The 18,899-nt window shown below is 41.9% G+C and overlaps 1 protein-coding gene across 3 annotated transcripts; it reads right to left on the reverse strand.

The window, feature by feature from the left end:
• Positions 1–373: 373 nt before the first annotated feature.
• ARPC1A (actin related protein 2/3 complex subunit 1A) lies at positions 374–16,056 on the reverse strand. Of its 3 annotated transcripts, none has more exons than XM_064461521.1 (10): positions 15,907–16,056; positions 12,588–12,669; positions 11,899–12,003; positions 9,429–9,651; positions 7,629–7,736; positions 4,036–4,248; positions 2,840–2,915; positions 2,446–2,639; positions 1,644–1,734; positions 374–767 (listed from the first exon to the last, which is right to left on the reverse strand). In XM_064461521.1, the coding sequence occupies exons 2-10, from the start codon at positions 12,649–12,651 to the stop codon at positions 729–731; spliced, it is 1,113 nt and encodes a 370-aa protein (XP_064317591.1). In that variant the 5' UTR covers positions 12,652–12,669; positions 15,907–16,056; the 3' UTR covers positions 374–728. The 3 variants fall into 3 exon arrangements, with proteins under 3 accessions (XP_064317591.1, XP_064317590.1, XP_064317592.1); XM_064461520.1 differs by having other exon boundaries at positions 12,588–12,692; positions 15,907–16,048; XM_064461522.1 differs by lacking the exon at positions 15,907–16,056 and adding an exon at positions 13,781–13,799.
• Positions 16,057–18,899: the final 2,843 nt, after the last annotated feature.

The following is an 18,899-nucleotide window of genomic DNA, read 5'->3' on the forward strand; positions in this document are numbered from 1 at the left end:
TTCTGAGCATTTGCCTTTGGAAAACTATGACCTGCTAAACGGACAATAAAAGACAGACAGAATAATTGCTGTTATTACTGGATTAAATGCTAGGCAGGCAGAATTAAGAGTAGTAGGACAAAATCGTTCATCCGCCAAAACCACCACCTCAAGGGAACAATTCCCCTGAAAGAAGCCCAGCTGAATCTTCACAACCAGATCATCAGAACTCCAAGTCTTCACCTGCCAACTTCAACAAACTTCCCGTTAAGATGCGCTTTTCCTGTTTTAAGGCCATAAAATATCAGTGCAGGGTTTTCCTCGCTCTCTCCTCAGAGTTAATTCCCTTAAGATTCCTTTTTAAATCACTGCTAATGAGCATCAAAACGAAGAATCAGTTTTTCTTTTTTTTTATTATTATTATTTCTAGCAGACAATTTACATAAAATTCCCCTTTTAAGTTAGTGATTCAGAACTTCCTGCAATAAACTACTGAAGGAGCAGCTTTGGTAAAGAATGGAATGAAACAACCAACCAAAACAAAACAAAAAAAAAAATAAAAGAACAATCACAGCTGATTTTGAAACCAACACAATTCACCAAATTTAGATTCAAAAGAAAATCTGCCAAGCTGTATTTTCTCAGTGTTTCCAAATATTCCACCTTCCTTCTCCCTTTTCGGGTTTGTGCAGATGTGGGAGCTGCATTCTGTCAAGCAGTTTGTCCTGCTAGATCACGGAAATCCATCTTTACATGATTCGTAGACCTTGAATAGAGGACTCTAAGGTCTTGAAAGAGAGAAAATCTTAATCACAATCTGCTACAGTATCCTGTGTTAAATAATTCAGTGTAAATGCTGATGCTAAAAAAAATGAGTAAAAACCCTAAATACTTGAGATTAGACTCATATTCAAGAGCCAGAGACCACTATGGTCATTAATTTCAAACTTGTGCATATATAGACCAGCGATTCCATCCCCTTCCCCTGAAACTGCCTTAAAGCAGGTTATACATCACCTCAATTTCTTATTTGGCTCCTGTCCCCGCCAGAGCTTTCTCATTACAGAATACAGACAAACTACTCTTTGCCTAAAAGGCAGTGCACAGCTCTCGGCAGCGGGGGAGGCCAGCAGAGACCTCTGTTGGCCAGTCCTCAGCAAAGCAAGCACTTGCGTTACTAAATCCTTCTAGGGTTTTCACCACAGTGCTAACTGCATCTTCTAACTGCCGTAACTTCTTACTACTTTGATAAATTAATTATGAGAGGGCAGGACCGTGTTCTGTGGAAAGGAAGCGAACAGAGTCCAAAGGGATGGGAGCACAGGGCAGCAGGCCTTGTCACACCAACGATCTTTCCAGCCCAGTCAGAGAAGGAAAGAATTAGTGGGATTCCTACAGGGACATTAAGCGATTCCATTAAAAAACTGCCTGGATTAGCACCACCTGCTAAGCAAGGTGGTAATGCTATCTGCATTTATCATGGATCTTGGATCTGTCTTCTTTATGGAGTTCACTAATGGTCTTGAACATTCCAGGCTGGATTTCCTATTGCTAATAAAACCTGCATTAGGGCTGAGCCCCAGAAGTTGATGTTAGAGGTCAAAAAACCACAAACAACCCCACCACCACACCCAGTTCACATAAACATGGTAGTAAAAGCAGACCTTGAAATCCCAGATGGTCATTGCTCCATCAATGCCGGTGGTGCAGAATTTACGACAATCTCGTTTGTCTATCTCATAAATAGACACTTGGCTGAAAACAGAGAGTGATAGCTGTAACATAGACACCCATTCCAGAGAGCCAAAAAGCTGGGAAATTTGGGCTGCATTCAACTCCTGCTCTCTCAGAGGGAGATATGAGTATAGCAGAGCTTATGCTAGATTTTTGGTACAATGCTTCAGAAAAATAAGCAAAGAAAGAGGATGCTGAAAGCTCTTTTACAGCTTGGTGACTGTAGCCGAAACACCTTACTTGAATAAAGACAAACTGCTTCAGAAATGTCAGCATCCTCTGGGCTCACATATTTTTTTAAATGCAAAGATATTTTACTCAATTAACCTGAATCAAGCGTTTTGATGAATAAATACACATGGAAGTAACATCTGAAATAGGAAGCTGGTATGTGAATTCCTGTTTCAGGTGAGTTTTGTTGACCTTATTTTGCACAGTGCTACCAACCTCTTGAGAACTATCTACATATTTGATAAGATAAACTCAGTTCAAGTTACAGAACACCTTAAACATGAGCAAACAGCAGTAGCTGTTAATGATTAACTTTATCAGCTTCGATACAAGTCCCAGAAACAGACAGCTGTTAGTGAAAGACTAAGATGAAAACAGGATGCCAGCTAAACCCATCTGGTATGGCAAATCTGAGCTCTCATAGGTTTGCAGGACATCCTGGGAAACCAAAATGACGCGGAGAGAATTCCTTCCCCTCACATTGGTGGCCAAGACACTCACGTTATACTGTTTTGGTGCAGCGTCTCCAGGGTAGTGTTACGATCTTCTGTAGTGGCTCTTTTATCCATGTTTCGGAAGCGTTCCATAGCGGAAATATTGCGCTGGATGCTCTGTTTTGGAATGTCTAGTTTGGAAACGAAGGTCAGCAAGCCACGGTCATCACAGTTAAAGAGCATCGGGCAGCAGTCGTGGCCCTGCAACCAAACATCATGAAAGTGTGCCAGGAAATGTAACCAACAAATTCACCATTTCATTTTTCTGCTGCTGTTAATTGCAGAAATGCAAAGACTGACACTCAGGGAGAGCTTGCTTGTTACTAACTTCATAATGTACAGCATTTCTCCCTCTCCAAAACACTACAACACTCTACAAGGAGAATATAATAGACACTTACAGCTGCCACCACGCTGTTCTCAGAGACAAATGACACGCTCAGGAGTGGGAGGAACTCTGTTTTCAGCTGCGAAACCCTGAACACAAGAATATTTGTTAGAGGACTTCATTGGAACCTCTCATCTCCGGCTCCAACAAGAAATAGAGACCATTCCCACACAAGGATTACTGGAAAAGAAGTCAGCGTAGTTCAGCTGTCCTGAGGTGACACCAGATGGTTGTAATTTGTAATAAAAAGTTTTAACCTAATAAAAGCATCCTGCAAGATCTATAGCAAACATGAGGTATCCCAGGTGAAAGGCTGAAGTTATCTAGTACTGTGTGTAAACTGTGGCATGACTTTAAAAAGAATACACCCAGAAAAGGTTCCAATTAATGATGCTATGACTTCCATTCGCATATAAGACACACTTGAAGTTTTAGTGCTTGACATCTTTTCAGGAGGACAAAGCCTGTATGTTAAATTAAGTCAACTTTTGTGATTTTATAACCAATGAGGAAAGAATTCTAGCAGACTTTATACTTAATGATATCCCCAGCCAGCTACTTATACAGCTGTAGCCATCAGAACCATAATTCAAAATGAAACATAGCAAGGCCTGGATGATCCACCAGAGATCTCTGCTATCAAAATGTACGGGAAATCTCTCTTCCTTGGTTAGAAAGCCACGGACACTGAGAAGTTATTCAGATCAAGATGAGGAGCAGAAGGAAGAGTTGTTAATAAAATATTTCGTTGAATTGGAAAGTGTAAGTTGAAACCTTGCAGCAGCAGTGTCTTAGGGTCAGTGGTTGGAATTAACATTTCATGAAATGAACAGCTTATTTTCCAGATCCTGGTTCGGGATAGGGTCTTACCGATTACGGAGTGAGATAATTTCTGGATTCTCTTGAATCCATTTACAAGGAAATATCATTTCCCCAATCACTGGAGTGGAATGTATTTTTTTCCAAATGCTGTTTTTTCCCCCCAAAGTAAATTGACTATACCCTCACTGAAGAATTCTTATAAGAAATTTATATAATAGAAAATTCTAAGAATCTGCTTTATTTATATAGGCCTCAAAGAAACTCCTGGAATCTGCAGTAAAACTGTCAAAACTGGAAACAGCAGCCACAGCCCTCGTTGTTGCAAGCACAGTATTCCACATCCTGCTTCCTCCTATGTCAAACAGCTAACAGAAAGAGCATACTTACATCATGTTTTTTGAGGCATCAGCAACTGACACGGTACTATCATGACTGACCCAGGCTAGGCGGTTACCGCTGGCAGAAAAACTGACACTGTGCACCCATCCACCGCTTCCAGCACCCCCAAATTCTGACATCAGCTGCCCAAAAGGCATTTTGGAGCCCCACGGCGTACTGGCTGGTTTTTCATCCACTTCCTTAATGTAAGCAGAAAACACCCTGCAAATGAAAGATTTCAGCATGAACAAAGGCAGGAAAAAAAAATCCTTCCTGGGAGCTTCATATACATTTCACATTGGAAGCAAATAGATGCATTCTAATTCTACCAACATAAAATACTATGTTATCTTTAAACAACAAGCCATTAAGTGGCCGGGAAGCTTCAGTATACGGGAGAAAGCAACAGTACAAAGGCTGTAACACATACAGGTTTCTCATAAGTGCTGTTCCTGTATCTCTCTCCTTTTTTTCCAGAAGATGGCACAAAACCATACATTGTCATTGCGTTTTCCACTGTGCTAAGATTTCCCTTTCATCCTTTTGCGGTGCTCATCATTCTCAGAGTCTATTCTTCAATTAGACAAAAACCACGAATTGCACTATATCATTAGAAGCTAATACAAACACCTACAAAATTACCCACTTTTTAAGAACATTCAGTTTTTAACAGGATTTCAAAGAAAGGAAATTGATATTCAAATGGCAGCAAAGGGGCTCTGAGCCACCTTATTCTGGCTCATTACTGAAAGAATGCCTTGAAAACCTGAAATACCACCATGTTTTTATAGTTTTGTTCCCAGCACTACAATTTTCAAGATATATTGAAATAGAAAGCCTCCCCCTTTCATCAGATTCCTTCTGCATGATTCAGACATGCCACAATATGGCGTTCTTGACTGTTACCATGGAAGTTACTGGGACGTCACAAACATAGGATTAGGGTCCATTGAACAGGAGGAGCAAGCGAGCGACGCCATACTACCACCAGAGAAACATCTCAGTATAAGCAAAAAAATGTGATCAAATATTCATGGTTGCAGTCAGATACAAAAAGGACTTATTTTATAGTGAGTTTAAGGAAATGTTGCTCCCCCTTCCCTGTTTTTCAAATCTTTTACATGTGTGGGGTACGCACTTCAAAAGGTAGCTATATTCAGCTTATTCAAATCAAGCTGATCATTTGGAACAAGAAGGGTTTAACTGCAGCTATATTATGTACAGATTTTCAGAGAATTAAGTATGACTTTAAATTCAGCTCTATCAGTTTAAATATAATCTAATGACAATCCTTCAACAAACAATTTTATAGAGACACCTAAAAGGATGATTCTCTTAATGTATGGAAATAGGACAAGATGTTTAAAGCATAGCCTTTGACACAAGGCAGAAAAATTATTCCTAAGGAGTGGAAGACCTTGAAGATAACTGCTAGTTAAAAAAAGGGTTTTCACCTTCTAAAGTCTCCCTCTCTTTTAAAACCAAAATCATCTCAGCTTGAAGGACCCAGCCTTCAAAGAACATTGGGAAATTACTTTCATTCCCACAGCAACATCGTCCCTGCAAGAATATAAAATTCACACCTATGCATTGCTGTTAGCTATATATATATATCTATTTCTAAAGACAAATGTCAGAGGAGCTCATCTAGGCCAGCCACCAAAAAAGCTCTGCTGAATACCTATCAACGTGGAGCCTCTTCTGCCCTCCATTCTGTTTCCAAAATGTCTCCCACTCAGCTGCTTATTAGTTGGCAGTGGCTCTGGCAGATCATTTAATAATTTTCTTCAGAACCACCTATCAGAACAGGTACATACTTCAAGCCTAGATATCTTTATTAACTTTAGTATGTAACTGAAAATTCCTTAGAACTGGAATTTTAGAGATCTGTATTGATCATTTACCAAAGAGAATATTCTTTCATGGTTTTGGGGAAGAAATAGAAACATAAATGCAGTACCAATCTCCACTACTTTTCCTTTCTTTAATGTTTCTGTATGGAGATTTCTACGACAAAAGCAGCAAAATTATTAAATGATTCATCCTAAAATAAGATGTTAAGCAAGAGCAGAAAGTTTCCCAAATGTTTTAAACCAAGATCTGGGTTTTTTTTCATAATATGCACCATTTTTCAGAGAAATAAGATGCTGGACACATCTGCATCATGTTTTCTGATGGGAAACAAAAGACTAAGCAAGTCTTCTAGAGAATACTCCTAGGCATATCTTGACTTTCTTATAAAACAAACAAGAAAAAAAAACCCACCCCAAACCTGCACTGAATGGAAAATAACTCAAGTCTAACTTCTCAACCAAAACAGGAAAGAAGAGATCATCAGGGAGGCAAGGTACATAACAAGCACCGAACAAAGCCTGTAGCCGAAGTCCACAGTAACAGAGAGATATGTGTCAGCTGACCTAACGTCCGAGTCCCAAGATGCTTTATGAACACACATGAAAAAAAACTTCCACATGTGAAAAGCAGCTGCTTCTGGAAGATGAATGAGTACATTTTACATCACATTTTTTGTGAAAGGAAGTGAACACATATAGTTTAGCTAATTAAAACTGGAGATGAGGCAGGGAAGGGAGACAACTCTCCTTTTCTTCCCAGCTTTCATTTAACATCTCTCCTTACATAAAAAGGTATCAAAGGATCTAATTCAGATGCATGGGTTTCATTCTGAAATAAGGAATGTAATAGTCTGTCCCACCTCCCACTCCCACTCCTTCTTAGTCATTTTTAGTACACACTTTGAAGCTTAAAAATCACCCTGTTACATAAAGAATTTGAGAAAAGAAGCTTTCCTTATTATTCAAGGTACAAGTGATTAAGTAAATACAAATTAAAGTCCAACCAACTGCAGACAGTTCCCCACGCAGACTTCATTGCAGTGACCCCAATCGCTCCGCACAGAGCAACTTGCAGGATCTGTCCCTCATGCTGTAATTCCGCAGTCAGTTTGAAAGACCACACCATCCATCTCATTTGCCAGTCTGTTTTTATCAGCCTTTTTTTTTTTTTAATGCTCTTCAAAAACATGTTTTGTTGCGTTGAGTTTCAGATGGATCAATTCCTTGGCCCTGCCCACCACTGGGCTGCAAGAACGTTAAGGCTAGCACAAGCGACGGGGAGAGAACAAGTAACTCGGGGAAGAAAAAGATGAGATACCACCTTCAGAAGTGCCAAGTTACTCTGAATTTTGGAACTGCACCATCAGGATACTGTTTCTTAAACCCTAACTAGCAGTGTTGGTGTTCTACAAGATAGCACCTGCTAGTCTAATTTCAGCCTAACAACTAGATCTCAGCACTCAGTGTGTGCACAGTAGTACTACTTCTGCGTGCTGCTAGTACCGAAACCCACCAGTTCATTAAATTCAGGCGCGTCCCACAACAGATAAATGTCAGTAGTCCGAAGTCTGCCCGCAGCAGCACCAAAGCCAAAGTCTCTTAAGTTGGATATTTTATTTTGGTAACACCAACAGTATGCAATGAGCCATCTTCTATCATGATAGCAAACGCATGATCAACATGCTCATGCTGCTGACGGACCTGAACCAGTGATCCAAACTGATTTATAGACGCTTTATTTTCTCTCACCTGCACTTGAAGTCACAGGATCCAGCAGCCAGCAAAACATTGTTGGGGTGCCAGTCCAGGCTAAGGACAGTGGAACGAATGGGCTTTTTAATATGTTTGCTCACCCACCTAAACAAAGAGAGACATAAAATTCATATGAAAATATTTTACTGGGCTCTCCCAAACCCAAGAAATACTCCCCAAAAATCACCCTTTGCCAATGACTAAACACAGCAGTTTTGTGATAAAACTCACATGCTGCCCAAATCTTTCGTATTGCCTTGTACAGTCTGTAACTTTGTATGGTCACCTTAACTAGAATTTTAATGATTATAAACAAATTCACATTAAATATATATCTCTTCACCTGAATCCTATTCCCCTTCTAACTCATTTTTATAACACGTCGGACTGAACTCCTTAGTGTGAATTCTGCACAGTAAATGCGTGATCCCTTACATCCTATGAACAAGAGCTCAGCTTTGACCGTAATACTGAGCTACGAAGCGCTATTTTCTTAGATCACTAAGTACGCTTCCTCTCCAGCTCCTTCCAATGAGTTCTACAGTCACCCCTCTCACCTATTGACTTTTCTACTGTCTAACAATACAATAACTATAAAACACAAGACGTAAACAGGTGAACTGCCAATATATGACTAGTGCCTGTATCTCCATTATTTAACACACAGCAAAAAACAGTCCTGATGTTGAATGCATCAATATTAGCCTAAATATGTCTCAGCAGATTTAGTTTGTTTAAACTATTTACAAAATAGCAATGAAATCTGTCATTCAATTGATGGCCTTTGGGATGATGGTGCTTTTTCTTTGCATTTACTTCTACCAGGCACAAGCGGTTTTAAGGATCACATTAAATTATTTGTCTTCAACATATGGGGTTTTGATTCTTCTGCAGACAAGTGAGGCAGAGAAAATGTTAAGAACGGAATATGCTGGAAAGCATAAAAGTCCAAAACAATCTCTAAAATGTATTTTGCAGATGGTATCATTGTTTACCATCTCCACATGGAAGACTGCACACAGAACGTCAGGCGCAGACACCTGTGTTTTTATGCATGGTTATGCAACCCAAAGTAACAGATACTCAACACACCGATTTCACCTACAGAAGATACAGTAAATGTAGCTCCAACATGTACGGCTAGAAATGTAGATCCATTAAAGATCAAAAGCACTAAGTTTAGATGCAAAGAGAAGAAAATAATGGTGGAAATATTTGCAATAGCCCTGTGTGAAATCTATAAACTGTGACAAGAATATATGACAAAATACAGAACAGGTACGTGACAAGCTTGAATGTCTTCTAATAGACCACCGTGGAGATAAGTAACAGATTTGCATTCTTTATTGACAAGAAATGGCCCAAAACAATCCATACAGAAGAAAGACTCAAGTCAAGGTTTCTTCATCCGTTCTGGAAGCAAGTGCGGGGAGGAAACATTTCTCTTTTTTCAACCATACACTTGCAGTAAAGAAATTTTTACTCTGCAAAAATTCTTGCACTTTTAGAAAAGCAACACGTTTGTGGTAGTCGACCAGAACACATCCAGCCAACATGTATAACCTGAGAACAGGCTAAGTCCAAGGCCTTCAGGTGTTACACTGTAGTAAAAAAAGGGAAGCTTTTCCTAAGATGTAAAAAGTCCATGAAAGAACTGATGAGGCCTATCCTCTACATTTCCTGAAGTTTTCAGAAATAAGGAAAATAGTAACCTAGTTACTGCCATTAAACTCCAGGCTTTAGCTTTTCTGTGAAGACCTTAGGAGTATAAACGGAAATTAAACTCAAATAGCTCACCAGTCATTTTCAGATTCAAAGTAGCACACAGATATAAGTCGAGCTCCGCTTCCCACAGCAAATTTATTCTCCAAGGGAGACCATTTCACAAAGGTGGCTGCACGATTAATTCTCAGGATCACAAGGGTTGGTTTCCACACACCGTCCTTCTGACTCCAGACATAGGCATTACGGTCTGCACCGCAAGTTACAATGCGATCGCTTTTGGGAGCCCAGTCAATACCTGCAAGTTAGAGTTCACATTAATAAACTTTTCCCTTTATACTGTTTGCTTTACAGAAAGCCAAAACAGAGACAGTTACACAGCCTTCTACTACAGAGACAGTTATTACTGTTATGTCAGTATTCCCCTTCCTCTCTTATTCTCCAGGCACCACTTCAAACTGTTAGTGGTATCAGCTTCTCCCACTAGCTTTCATCAAAATTGCAGATCCCAAATTTCCAGATTCCACAGAGAATTTGCCCACTAAGGAAGCACGCTCCGACGGCTGGCCAACAGGTGGAGCTCTGCTGGCTGGCTAAGGCCTGTCCACCGGCACTCCTCAAACCACCGACTTCTGCCAGAGACCCGTTTCAACAGCTGAAACCCAGCAACTCTAAAACTATGCACAAACCTCTAACACACTTGCCTGGTTGCTGCCAGACCGCAGTCATGATCTAAAAGTTTAGATAGCAGGGGTTTTTTGGGTTAGAAGTTATCAATCTTTATGTACTGATGCAATACTTATATTTTTTCCATGCCTATTTTAGCTGTGCCATGAGAAAGAAACATTTACCAAGCAAACCCAACAAATTCAAAGAATAAAACGAAGCCTTTGGTAAGCCTGCCATTGCTTCTCTCCCCTTCTATGCAATGAAGGATGTTCCCAACTGGAGAGTCTTATGGCAACGTTACTTTTCATCTCTTCTTTAACATCCTTCTCTGAGATGCACAGTGCAAGCCTTAACTCTCCTGCCACAAAATTATATTCCAATGGCTTTTCGTAACTGTGTTCTATATTCAAAACATTCCTTAAGCACACAAACTGAAAGAAGTATAAAAGTTATGAAAGAATTTGTACTAATTTTACCATGTCATTCGTATATTGTCTACTTAACAACAGTCTTATACTTAAAAAGTTTGGGTTTTAAGAGGTTGATAGCCTGAAACCTTAGTTACACGAATCACTCTAGCACTGCTCTCTTTACTTCTCCTCCCCACCCACCTCCCTTGCACCAGTGGCATTTGGACCCATGGCAAGTTCAGCTTTTTAGCTTAGCAGAAAACTAAGCCAGAAAAGAGAGCGAATAACACTCTTTCTGTAAGTGAACAGAAGCAGCTCATCACAAACCTCTGAACCAAGACACAGAAGGCAAGACAAGGGACCTCGTCCCCTGCGATCAGAAGCTGGAGTGGCAGCAGCTGAATCACTCCTGTCAGAGGCAACAAGCAGTTTGATCAGTCTGTCTCCTGTGCCTAACCACAGTTTAAGTCTACTCTTTATGACAACTGCAGCATTTAGTATTCCAAAGGTATATGCTATGCAGGGAAGTGGAGAGAACTCTTTTCCCAAGTCGTGAATATTTGGCTTCTAACACGAACAGGTACAAGTAGAATGCAGACAAATGTCTCTGGGGAACAGCATGTCACTTGTAAATTCAGCCCAAGTGACTCTTCACAAAAGAGCACACACAGTTGTGCTCTTTGACAGCAAGAATCAGATAAATTGCATCAAGTTCCTGCAAAACACTACTGGGCAGAAACTTCTGCGCATTAGTGAGTTGAGAACAGAATAAAGGATACTGCTGTTTTGAACAAGTGCTTGTATTAATTACTTTAATTTCCTTAGAGAATAAAGCCCTCAAAAATATCACCACAAAAAAAAGTAAAGTAAGAGACCACCGGAGGACAATAATATTTTAAAAATAACACCTTGTGACCCATCACAGCAGCTCTTGCATTTTCGTTGTGGGGCTGCAGATACTCTGGGCCTCCAGTAAAATGTGCTCACTGATGGTCTGTCATAAATCCAGGACTGACCACTTCAAGTGTTTATACAGTCCCTAAAAACAATATTTATTGCTGTTGCAAACCACAAACCAATGCAACAGTTGTATACTTGATGAAGTTTTAATACTAGCACTTGAAAGGGAACAGCATGTATCATCAGGAGGGTCTGACACACAACCAGGTTACTTCAGAAGACTGAAAATTTATTCTCGTTATGCCATTATGGATTGCACTGGATGAAAAATAAGCAATAGACAAGAAAGAGAGGCTCAGTTACTCTACCAAAATGTCCAGAAACAAAATAGGGCTTCTCCTGCTAACATTCATTGCACGCAGTTCAGAAAAATGCTGCAAAGCTCTCCATAAGCGGGAATGCCAACCTATAAAAAGATTTACTCAACACTTGCAGATTTCCTGTTCAGATTCACAACTGGGGAAAAGAGGGGGTGGGCTGTCTGGCACAGCACAGTATTGTCTCACCTGTGATGTGTCCATTGTGTTCCTTCAGCTCATGAGCCTTTACCCACTGGTTCCCACTCTTCTTGTAGATGTGGACTTCATGATTATTAGGGCTAATGGCAATCTCTTGAAGAAAAAATAAAACAATCCAATAGTACAGAAGGCTTTTTAATACCAAATGCTTTGCTTGGAAAGACTTTCCAATCTAAAACCTGTATTCTCAAGTTTCAGAGCATTGCATGGGTGTTGTAAACTAAGGGCCAACATCCCTGGACAATCTCAAGTAATTTTGGTCATAACGTGGCCACGAGCATACTGCACAGAAAGGCAATACATTTGGAACATAACAGTCCACATTATAGTAGAAAACCAGGCTATTAAAAGAAAGGGCTACAGAAATAGACGGTCAGAGAGGGTAACGGTGTCAGGCCATTCTCCCAAGATGCAGACCAAGAGGCCAGGCTTTCTGGAACTCTAGGAAGACTAGCTCTGCTCATGTCCCAGAGTTCCACTAATGGGGTTAGAGAAGTTCAGATTTAGAAGTTGCCTGCTTTTTGGATCATAAGTGGAACATTTAACATGTAGCATCATGTATTTGGCCATACCTTCCCTAGACATGATCCAGAACATTACAAGGTCACAAACTGACAGCAAAGATAAAACAGCAATTGAAAAAAAAAATTAAAAATTAAAACTAGCCTATTACTTACGAGTACGGTCTCTGTTCCATGCATGGCAGGTGATTGGCTCTAGTAAAAACTGATGTAGAGACATTCCGAGTTAAAGATATTCCTATGTTGTAAAAATTGAAAAAGCTGAAAGGTGTAAAATTGAAAACAAAACACTTCAAAATTAGACAATTATTAAAACAAAATCAGCCTTCAACATTTACCAAGGTCATTTCAGTCCAGTATTACAATTTACTTACAGAAATCACAACTTAGTAAATAAGTTAAGGCCGCTAAAAAGCTACCTTTGCCACACACCCTGGTATCTTCAGCAGGCTGATGAATTTTACCTGTCCTGCTCACTATAGCTAATTGTAATTGCCCTAAAAGCCATATACACTTGCTTCTTAGCGAGAAGGCGAGAGAGCAGGTGCTTAGGAAATCTAACAAACCTAACAGTTTTACCATGGAAGTAGAATACTTGGAAAATAGAAAATTCTAGGGATGTATCTCAGTGAACTGATTCAAAACCCTGTCATGTATCGAGGCTCACAGGCAGCACTACAATAAAATCTTTTTCTTTTATGTTTTTTGTACCAGGAGGTTAAATTGGTGTGTCCAGAACATTGATATATAGCTGTAATCTGCTGATTTATTATTTGATAAAGCCATTTATATGTATCCTAGGGTAAAATTATTAAGATTAGTAATTATCTAATTACTAATTTATTCAAATTAAATCTAGCTCTCAACTGTTTTAGAGTTAGGCTTTTGCCCCATGAGATTCAAACACTAAAAGAACAAGCTGAATCGTTCGAGTTTTAAGTATTTTGTTTAAAAAAAAGCTAGACACCCAGCTTTTTCTTTAACTTATCACTGCTACAAGAGACAATACTGAATGCCTGCACTTGGAGGCACGCTGGCCAGCAATTACAAAGTTGTTTAAAATACCCGTTGTATTTTATGTCCTGTGTTAAACAAGGGCAGCATAAACGGATGGAAGATAACATCGTAAAAACTCAGAGTCACCTGTAATAATTAAGATGTGTGTAGTTCCATACATAGAACTTGGATTTGTCAATTCCTTCCATATATTCCACTAATTTTCATAGCAATTTATCCTTGGCTGATGGATCAAAGTCTTTTTTACCCCTACATATATGTCTAAAAAGAAATATCTCTGTGATGTCATTCCAAGACATCCACACCCATTATAGCCTGAAATTACAACATACCCAAGTATGGCCATGTTAGCAGAGGGTGGAGACTTCAGGACAAGGTAGGAATTTGGAAGCAAACAGGAAATGAAGGGCAGTCCAACAGAAACTCCGGAGTGAATGAAAGATGAGTAAGATGTTAAGTTCTTACAGAGCTTAGCAATTACTATCACACCACTAGTTCAGCAAATGCTGAAAGTGCTGAACCTTGGAGCAGAGATGGTACGGTACTTCGCCAATGCAAATAATTGGAGAGACTTTTCCTTTTCCCCCTTTTTTTTAAGAAATCAAGCATCACTATTTTAAAGAAATATAACTTCTAGTTTAATTTCAAATGTGCTTCAAATAAAACTTTTAACTATATAAGCTCCAAGCCCAGTTCATAACTTTAACCAGCATGATAATCATATTCTACCAATCAAGTATCTACCAATCTGCTATTAAATATACGCAGACCTAAGCAAAATAATTAATTGCGTTTTACTAGTGTGAAACATTGACATAATCCGAGTTACCTTTGACCTTGGACAGCCATGATTTCAGATTCCATGCTTATATTAAATATAAGCAAAACAGGACTGCAAATTGCTTTTTCCACAATCTTGCTTTAGCACATGCCAACATTCAGTAGCAGTACATTTCCATATACAGGAAAAGCTGAAGAGCTGTTCTACCAACAAGGAATGCTCAGCCTTTTCTAGTCTTTCCGAAATAAAATGTAAAAATATCCAATCTCCCCTCCCCAAGGAACACAGCTATTTTGAAACACTTTCTAATACAACCCCGGTATTTTGTCTGCAGATTGGCACTACGTATAAATGATACAGTCCCATTGTAACTTCTACTTCCAAGATTTTCACTAACCTACACGCTGCTCCCAAAGACAGCCTAGACAAGCAACATGATCCATTCCTTCCCATTGATTGAGTTTCTTGAGCACCGTAACTTGTAGCAAGCTACTGTTTTCCGTTTTGGTTTGGTAACAAACTCATTAAAAACCAACAGTGATGATAATCAAAAAAAGCACTACTCTTTCTGTCATCTGATAGTTGCAGTGATATTTTCTTTGGGAGGATAAATCTTAACAAAGTCTTCCTGTTATATTTATTCCTTACCAGTGTGTAGACAAAACACTTCACTAGACAAAATGCAACTGGCTCTGATTCTTGATATAATTAATATATATTCATATTCAATGCCCTCCTGTCAGCCAACCTCGGAATCTCACACAGGGAAGATACTGTTATAATAACTTTGTGAGCCAAGTACTTAACGCAGCTATCCCTGATCTTTTTTTTCAAATGCAAAGTAACTGTCCTTGAGTTTCAATAAAATTTTTAAAAAAGGATTCGGAAAAAAATAGGAAATCTTGCACCTTTGTATACCAGGAGTCCTTTCAGTATGTAGACTGAAAAGATCAAGGTTGGGAAGCACAGGACTCAGCTGCTGTCATCTCTCAGTGGGGTGGGGAATATGAGGTGCAAGGCCATCCCTAGACAAGCAACTAGCAGACTCAGAGGTGGAGATAGCATGTGCGTGTGTGTGACAGAGAGGAGGAAAGGGATCGTTTTAATCCTTGCCAATTTTCAGCACACCTACATCACTTGAGAACATCTGGAAGAGGAGCGCCTGTAATTAAGGTCTGCCTCCCACTACTGTCATTCCCTTCCAAGTCACTCAGCGCAGCTTTCCCAGGAGGGTGACTCCTCGCAGGCAAGCCCAGGACACCATTAGCATTATAAACCCGATCAGCCGAGGATGGACGGCGGGCTCGGCAGGGGCCCTGCCCCGCGCTGATAACGGCGCTGCCCAGCGCGGAGCCCGCCGCGGGGCCGGGGCGGGGGGGAGGCCCCCGCCGCCGCCTCACCCACCCCCTGCGCGGCCCCGTCCGCCCGGGGCTAGCGGCTGAGAGGTCCCCACCGCCTCACCCTCACAAGGGTGCCTTCGCCCCCCTCCCCGTGCAGCCGTAGGGCCGGGCGGGCCGGGGCTGAGATGCCTCCCCGCCGCCATCCCCTCAGCACCGGCGGGCCCGCAGGCTGCCCCCGCCTCCCATCCCTCGCGGGGGGGTGGGGTGGGGGTGTGGGTGGACGGGCAGGCCGGCCCGGTTGCGCCGCGGACAGACGCCCCCGAGGCGGGGGACTCACCTGAGACGGCGGGAGCGGAGCGGGACTCGCGGACTCTGGTCAGTCAACGCGACTCCGCTCCGTGCGGCGGGAGAGGGAGCGGCCAGCGGCGGAGGCCGAGGGCGGGGGGGCCCGGCACTGACAAGGGAGCCAGGAAACGCGCTCTGCGCCTGCGCGCCGACCGCCGGCCACCCCCGCCGACTGCGCCTGCGCGGCCGCCGCCGCGCTAGAGGGGCGGGGGAAGGCGGGGCGCGCCGGGGTAGCCGCTATGCGCCTGCGCGATGGGACGGCGGGGGCGCACAAAGGCGCGCAGTGATGGTCGCGCATGCGTAGTGGGGTGTCTCAGTGGGTGGGATTGGGTAAGCGTGTCGGGGACTGGGATGGGAAGGTGCGAAGTTGGAATCATAAAATCACAGAACCATTAAGGTTGGAAAAGACCTCTAGGATCATCAAGTTCAACCATCAACCCAACACCCCCAGGTCTCCTAAGCCATGTCCACTAGTGCCATGTCTACAAGTTCTTTGAACACCTCCAGGGATGGTGACTCCCCCACCTCTCTGGGCAGCCTGTTCCAATGCCTGACCACTCCTGCAGTTAGGACATTTTCCCTAATTTTCCTAATTTCCCCTTTCAGGTAGTTGCAGAGAGCGATAAGGTCTCCCCTCAGCCTCCTCCAGACTAAACAACCCCAGCTCCCCCAGCCGATCCCCATCAGAATTGTTCTCCAGACCTTTCCCCAGCCGCATTGCCCTTCATGGACACGCTCTGGCACCTCAATGTCAAGTTCTCCCAAGGAAGGGAGTTCTTGTCGTCCCTGGTGCTTTAGAGCCTTGTGAACTGAAGGTGGCTATGGCTGCCCCTGTTGGAGGGGGTGTGAGCTGAGCGCCTGCAGGCCCTCTGGGCTCGGGGAGGCCCAAAGTGCTGCTGGAGGGGCTGGTTTGTGTGAGGCCTCCTGAGGTGGGGCTGAGCCATGAGGGGCAAGAGCCATAGGCTTCGGAAGGAGGTTGTGAGGAATTCAAGGGAGATCATTTGGGCTTTTTCAGTGTAGGCGGATTTAGAGTTGGAGAGCTGCTGTGTGAGGAGTCTTTTGACCTTCCTCCCTTCTGGAGGCTGAAGGGTAGAAGGACTGCGCTCTCCACTGCAGGGGATAACAGTCCTATCCTAACTCATTCAGATGCTGTAGGGCCTTCCCTCCTACCTGGCTGGAATATAGAAAGAAGTGCATTTGCAGTACTTTGCCCTACCCTTAATCCCCTTGAGGAGTTGCTTGCTGTTTGGGTCTCACAGCTTCATTCCTGTAAAACTAAAAACTCCATTGTCTGTGAGGTTTTGTGAGCTCAAGTACAAAAAAAAGAGAAAAAGTAAGTCTCAGGGGAATGGGGGGAGTTAGCGACTCCCAGATATACTGAGGAGCAATAGAGTAGTGAGTTTAATTTCTAGTCTGAGAGGCAATAAACAATTTATAAGCATCTATAAGGATCTAGAAGGAAAAAAGAAGGTGAATGCTAGCCAGTATGGCTTTGTTGTGAATGAATTGAGCCAATCTAATTTCCTTTTCTGGCAGCATAACAGGGCATGCAGATAAGGGTGAGGCAGTATATGTCATCTGTCTTGATTTTTTTAGTAGAGCTTCTGACACTGACTTGCAGGATATTCTAATAATAAACTGGGAAACCAGTCTAGATGATACCGCTCTAAGGGAGTTGCAAAACTGGTTGAGGGAAAATGTTCCTGATATCAGTGCTTGTACAGGGAATTACCCTGGGTCCATTTATCACCCATGATGAAATAAAGAATGTAATTACTGCATTTGAAGACATGATGAAGTTTGAAGGCAGAATAAACACAGAAAAAATAGGATGCGGTTCAGTAGCAGGTGCACTGCTGTAAAATTCAACGTAATCGACTTCAGAATTACAAACTGGGAAGAATGGGGCAGCTGGCTGTGCTGCAGGAAAGGTTGGAGGGGCTGCCCTGGGACGTAAGCTGAATAGGAGCCTGTAATGTCTTGCTGTTGCAGAAGAGGCAAACACCATGCAGGTCCATATAGGTAAGAAAATGCTAGTGACACATAACAGGAATCCTGCTCTGCTGAGCTGTGCTAGAAGAGTGTGTCCTGTCTTGTCCTGGGCTCTGCACAATAGAAATATGGGTATTTGGAGAAAAAGGTGGCAATAATGATCCAAGTCTTTGAACACATGACTTCAGCTGAGCCTGTTGAGAGGACAGAAAACTGAGGAAAGATGTAGTAAGCCTTCAAATAGACAAAAGGCTGCTGCTAGGAGGGAAGGAACAATTTGTTCTCTAATGTCCACTGAGGGTAGGGCACAAAGTCATAAACTAAGATAACAGCAAGGCAGACCTATGTTACAGTGAAAAAAATTCTCAATGACTCCTTTGAAGTAGTCAAGCCCTGTGTTGGACTGACTTGGCAGGGTGTAGGGCTCTTCTTCGAGGTTTTTAAGAATGGATCAGACACATGTTTGTCAGAATGGCAAAAGTACAATATAAGATCTCGCATTTGGGAAGGAGGCTAGTGTCGATGGTCTCCTAAACCAGCATTACGATGGTTCTGTAACTGTGAGATACGTAATCACTGCAGCCCTTATTGGCTTGACGATAAAACTAGATCAGCTGCACAGATTAAAGATGCGCAACTAGGCCAAGTAAAATTGCGTAACAGGAATGAAATTACATTTAAGTATGGTTTTATGTTTACAAAATTATTTTCACCAGATGCGGTGAAAGTATCTAAATGAGGAACTCTGTGGAGCTTTTAAGCATTAAAAGCTAAGGCCTTGTCTGCAGAGAAGCTTTCCGGAGTATTTTCCACCTTTGTTCCTGCCATATTGCTGATACAATTATGCTGTGCTAATCCAGAAAGGATGCCCATGTTTTTGAGATTAATGCCTCAGAACTGAAGGCTGAACTGATCTTAGTGAAAGTACTTTGGATGCAATCAGACCTTAATATACATATTTAAAAAATTTGAGCTGGGATGTCCTTTGAGGCT

Source organism: Phalacrocorax carbo, chromosome 10 (assembly GCF_963921805.1).
Source record: "Phalacrocorax carbo chromosome 10, bPhaCar2.1, whole genome shotgun sequence".
Taxonomy (NCBI): domain Eukaryota; kingdom Metazoa; phylum Chordata; class Aves; order Suliformes; family Phalacrocoracidae; genus Phalacrocorax; species Phalacrocorax carbo.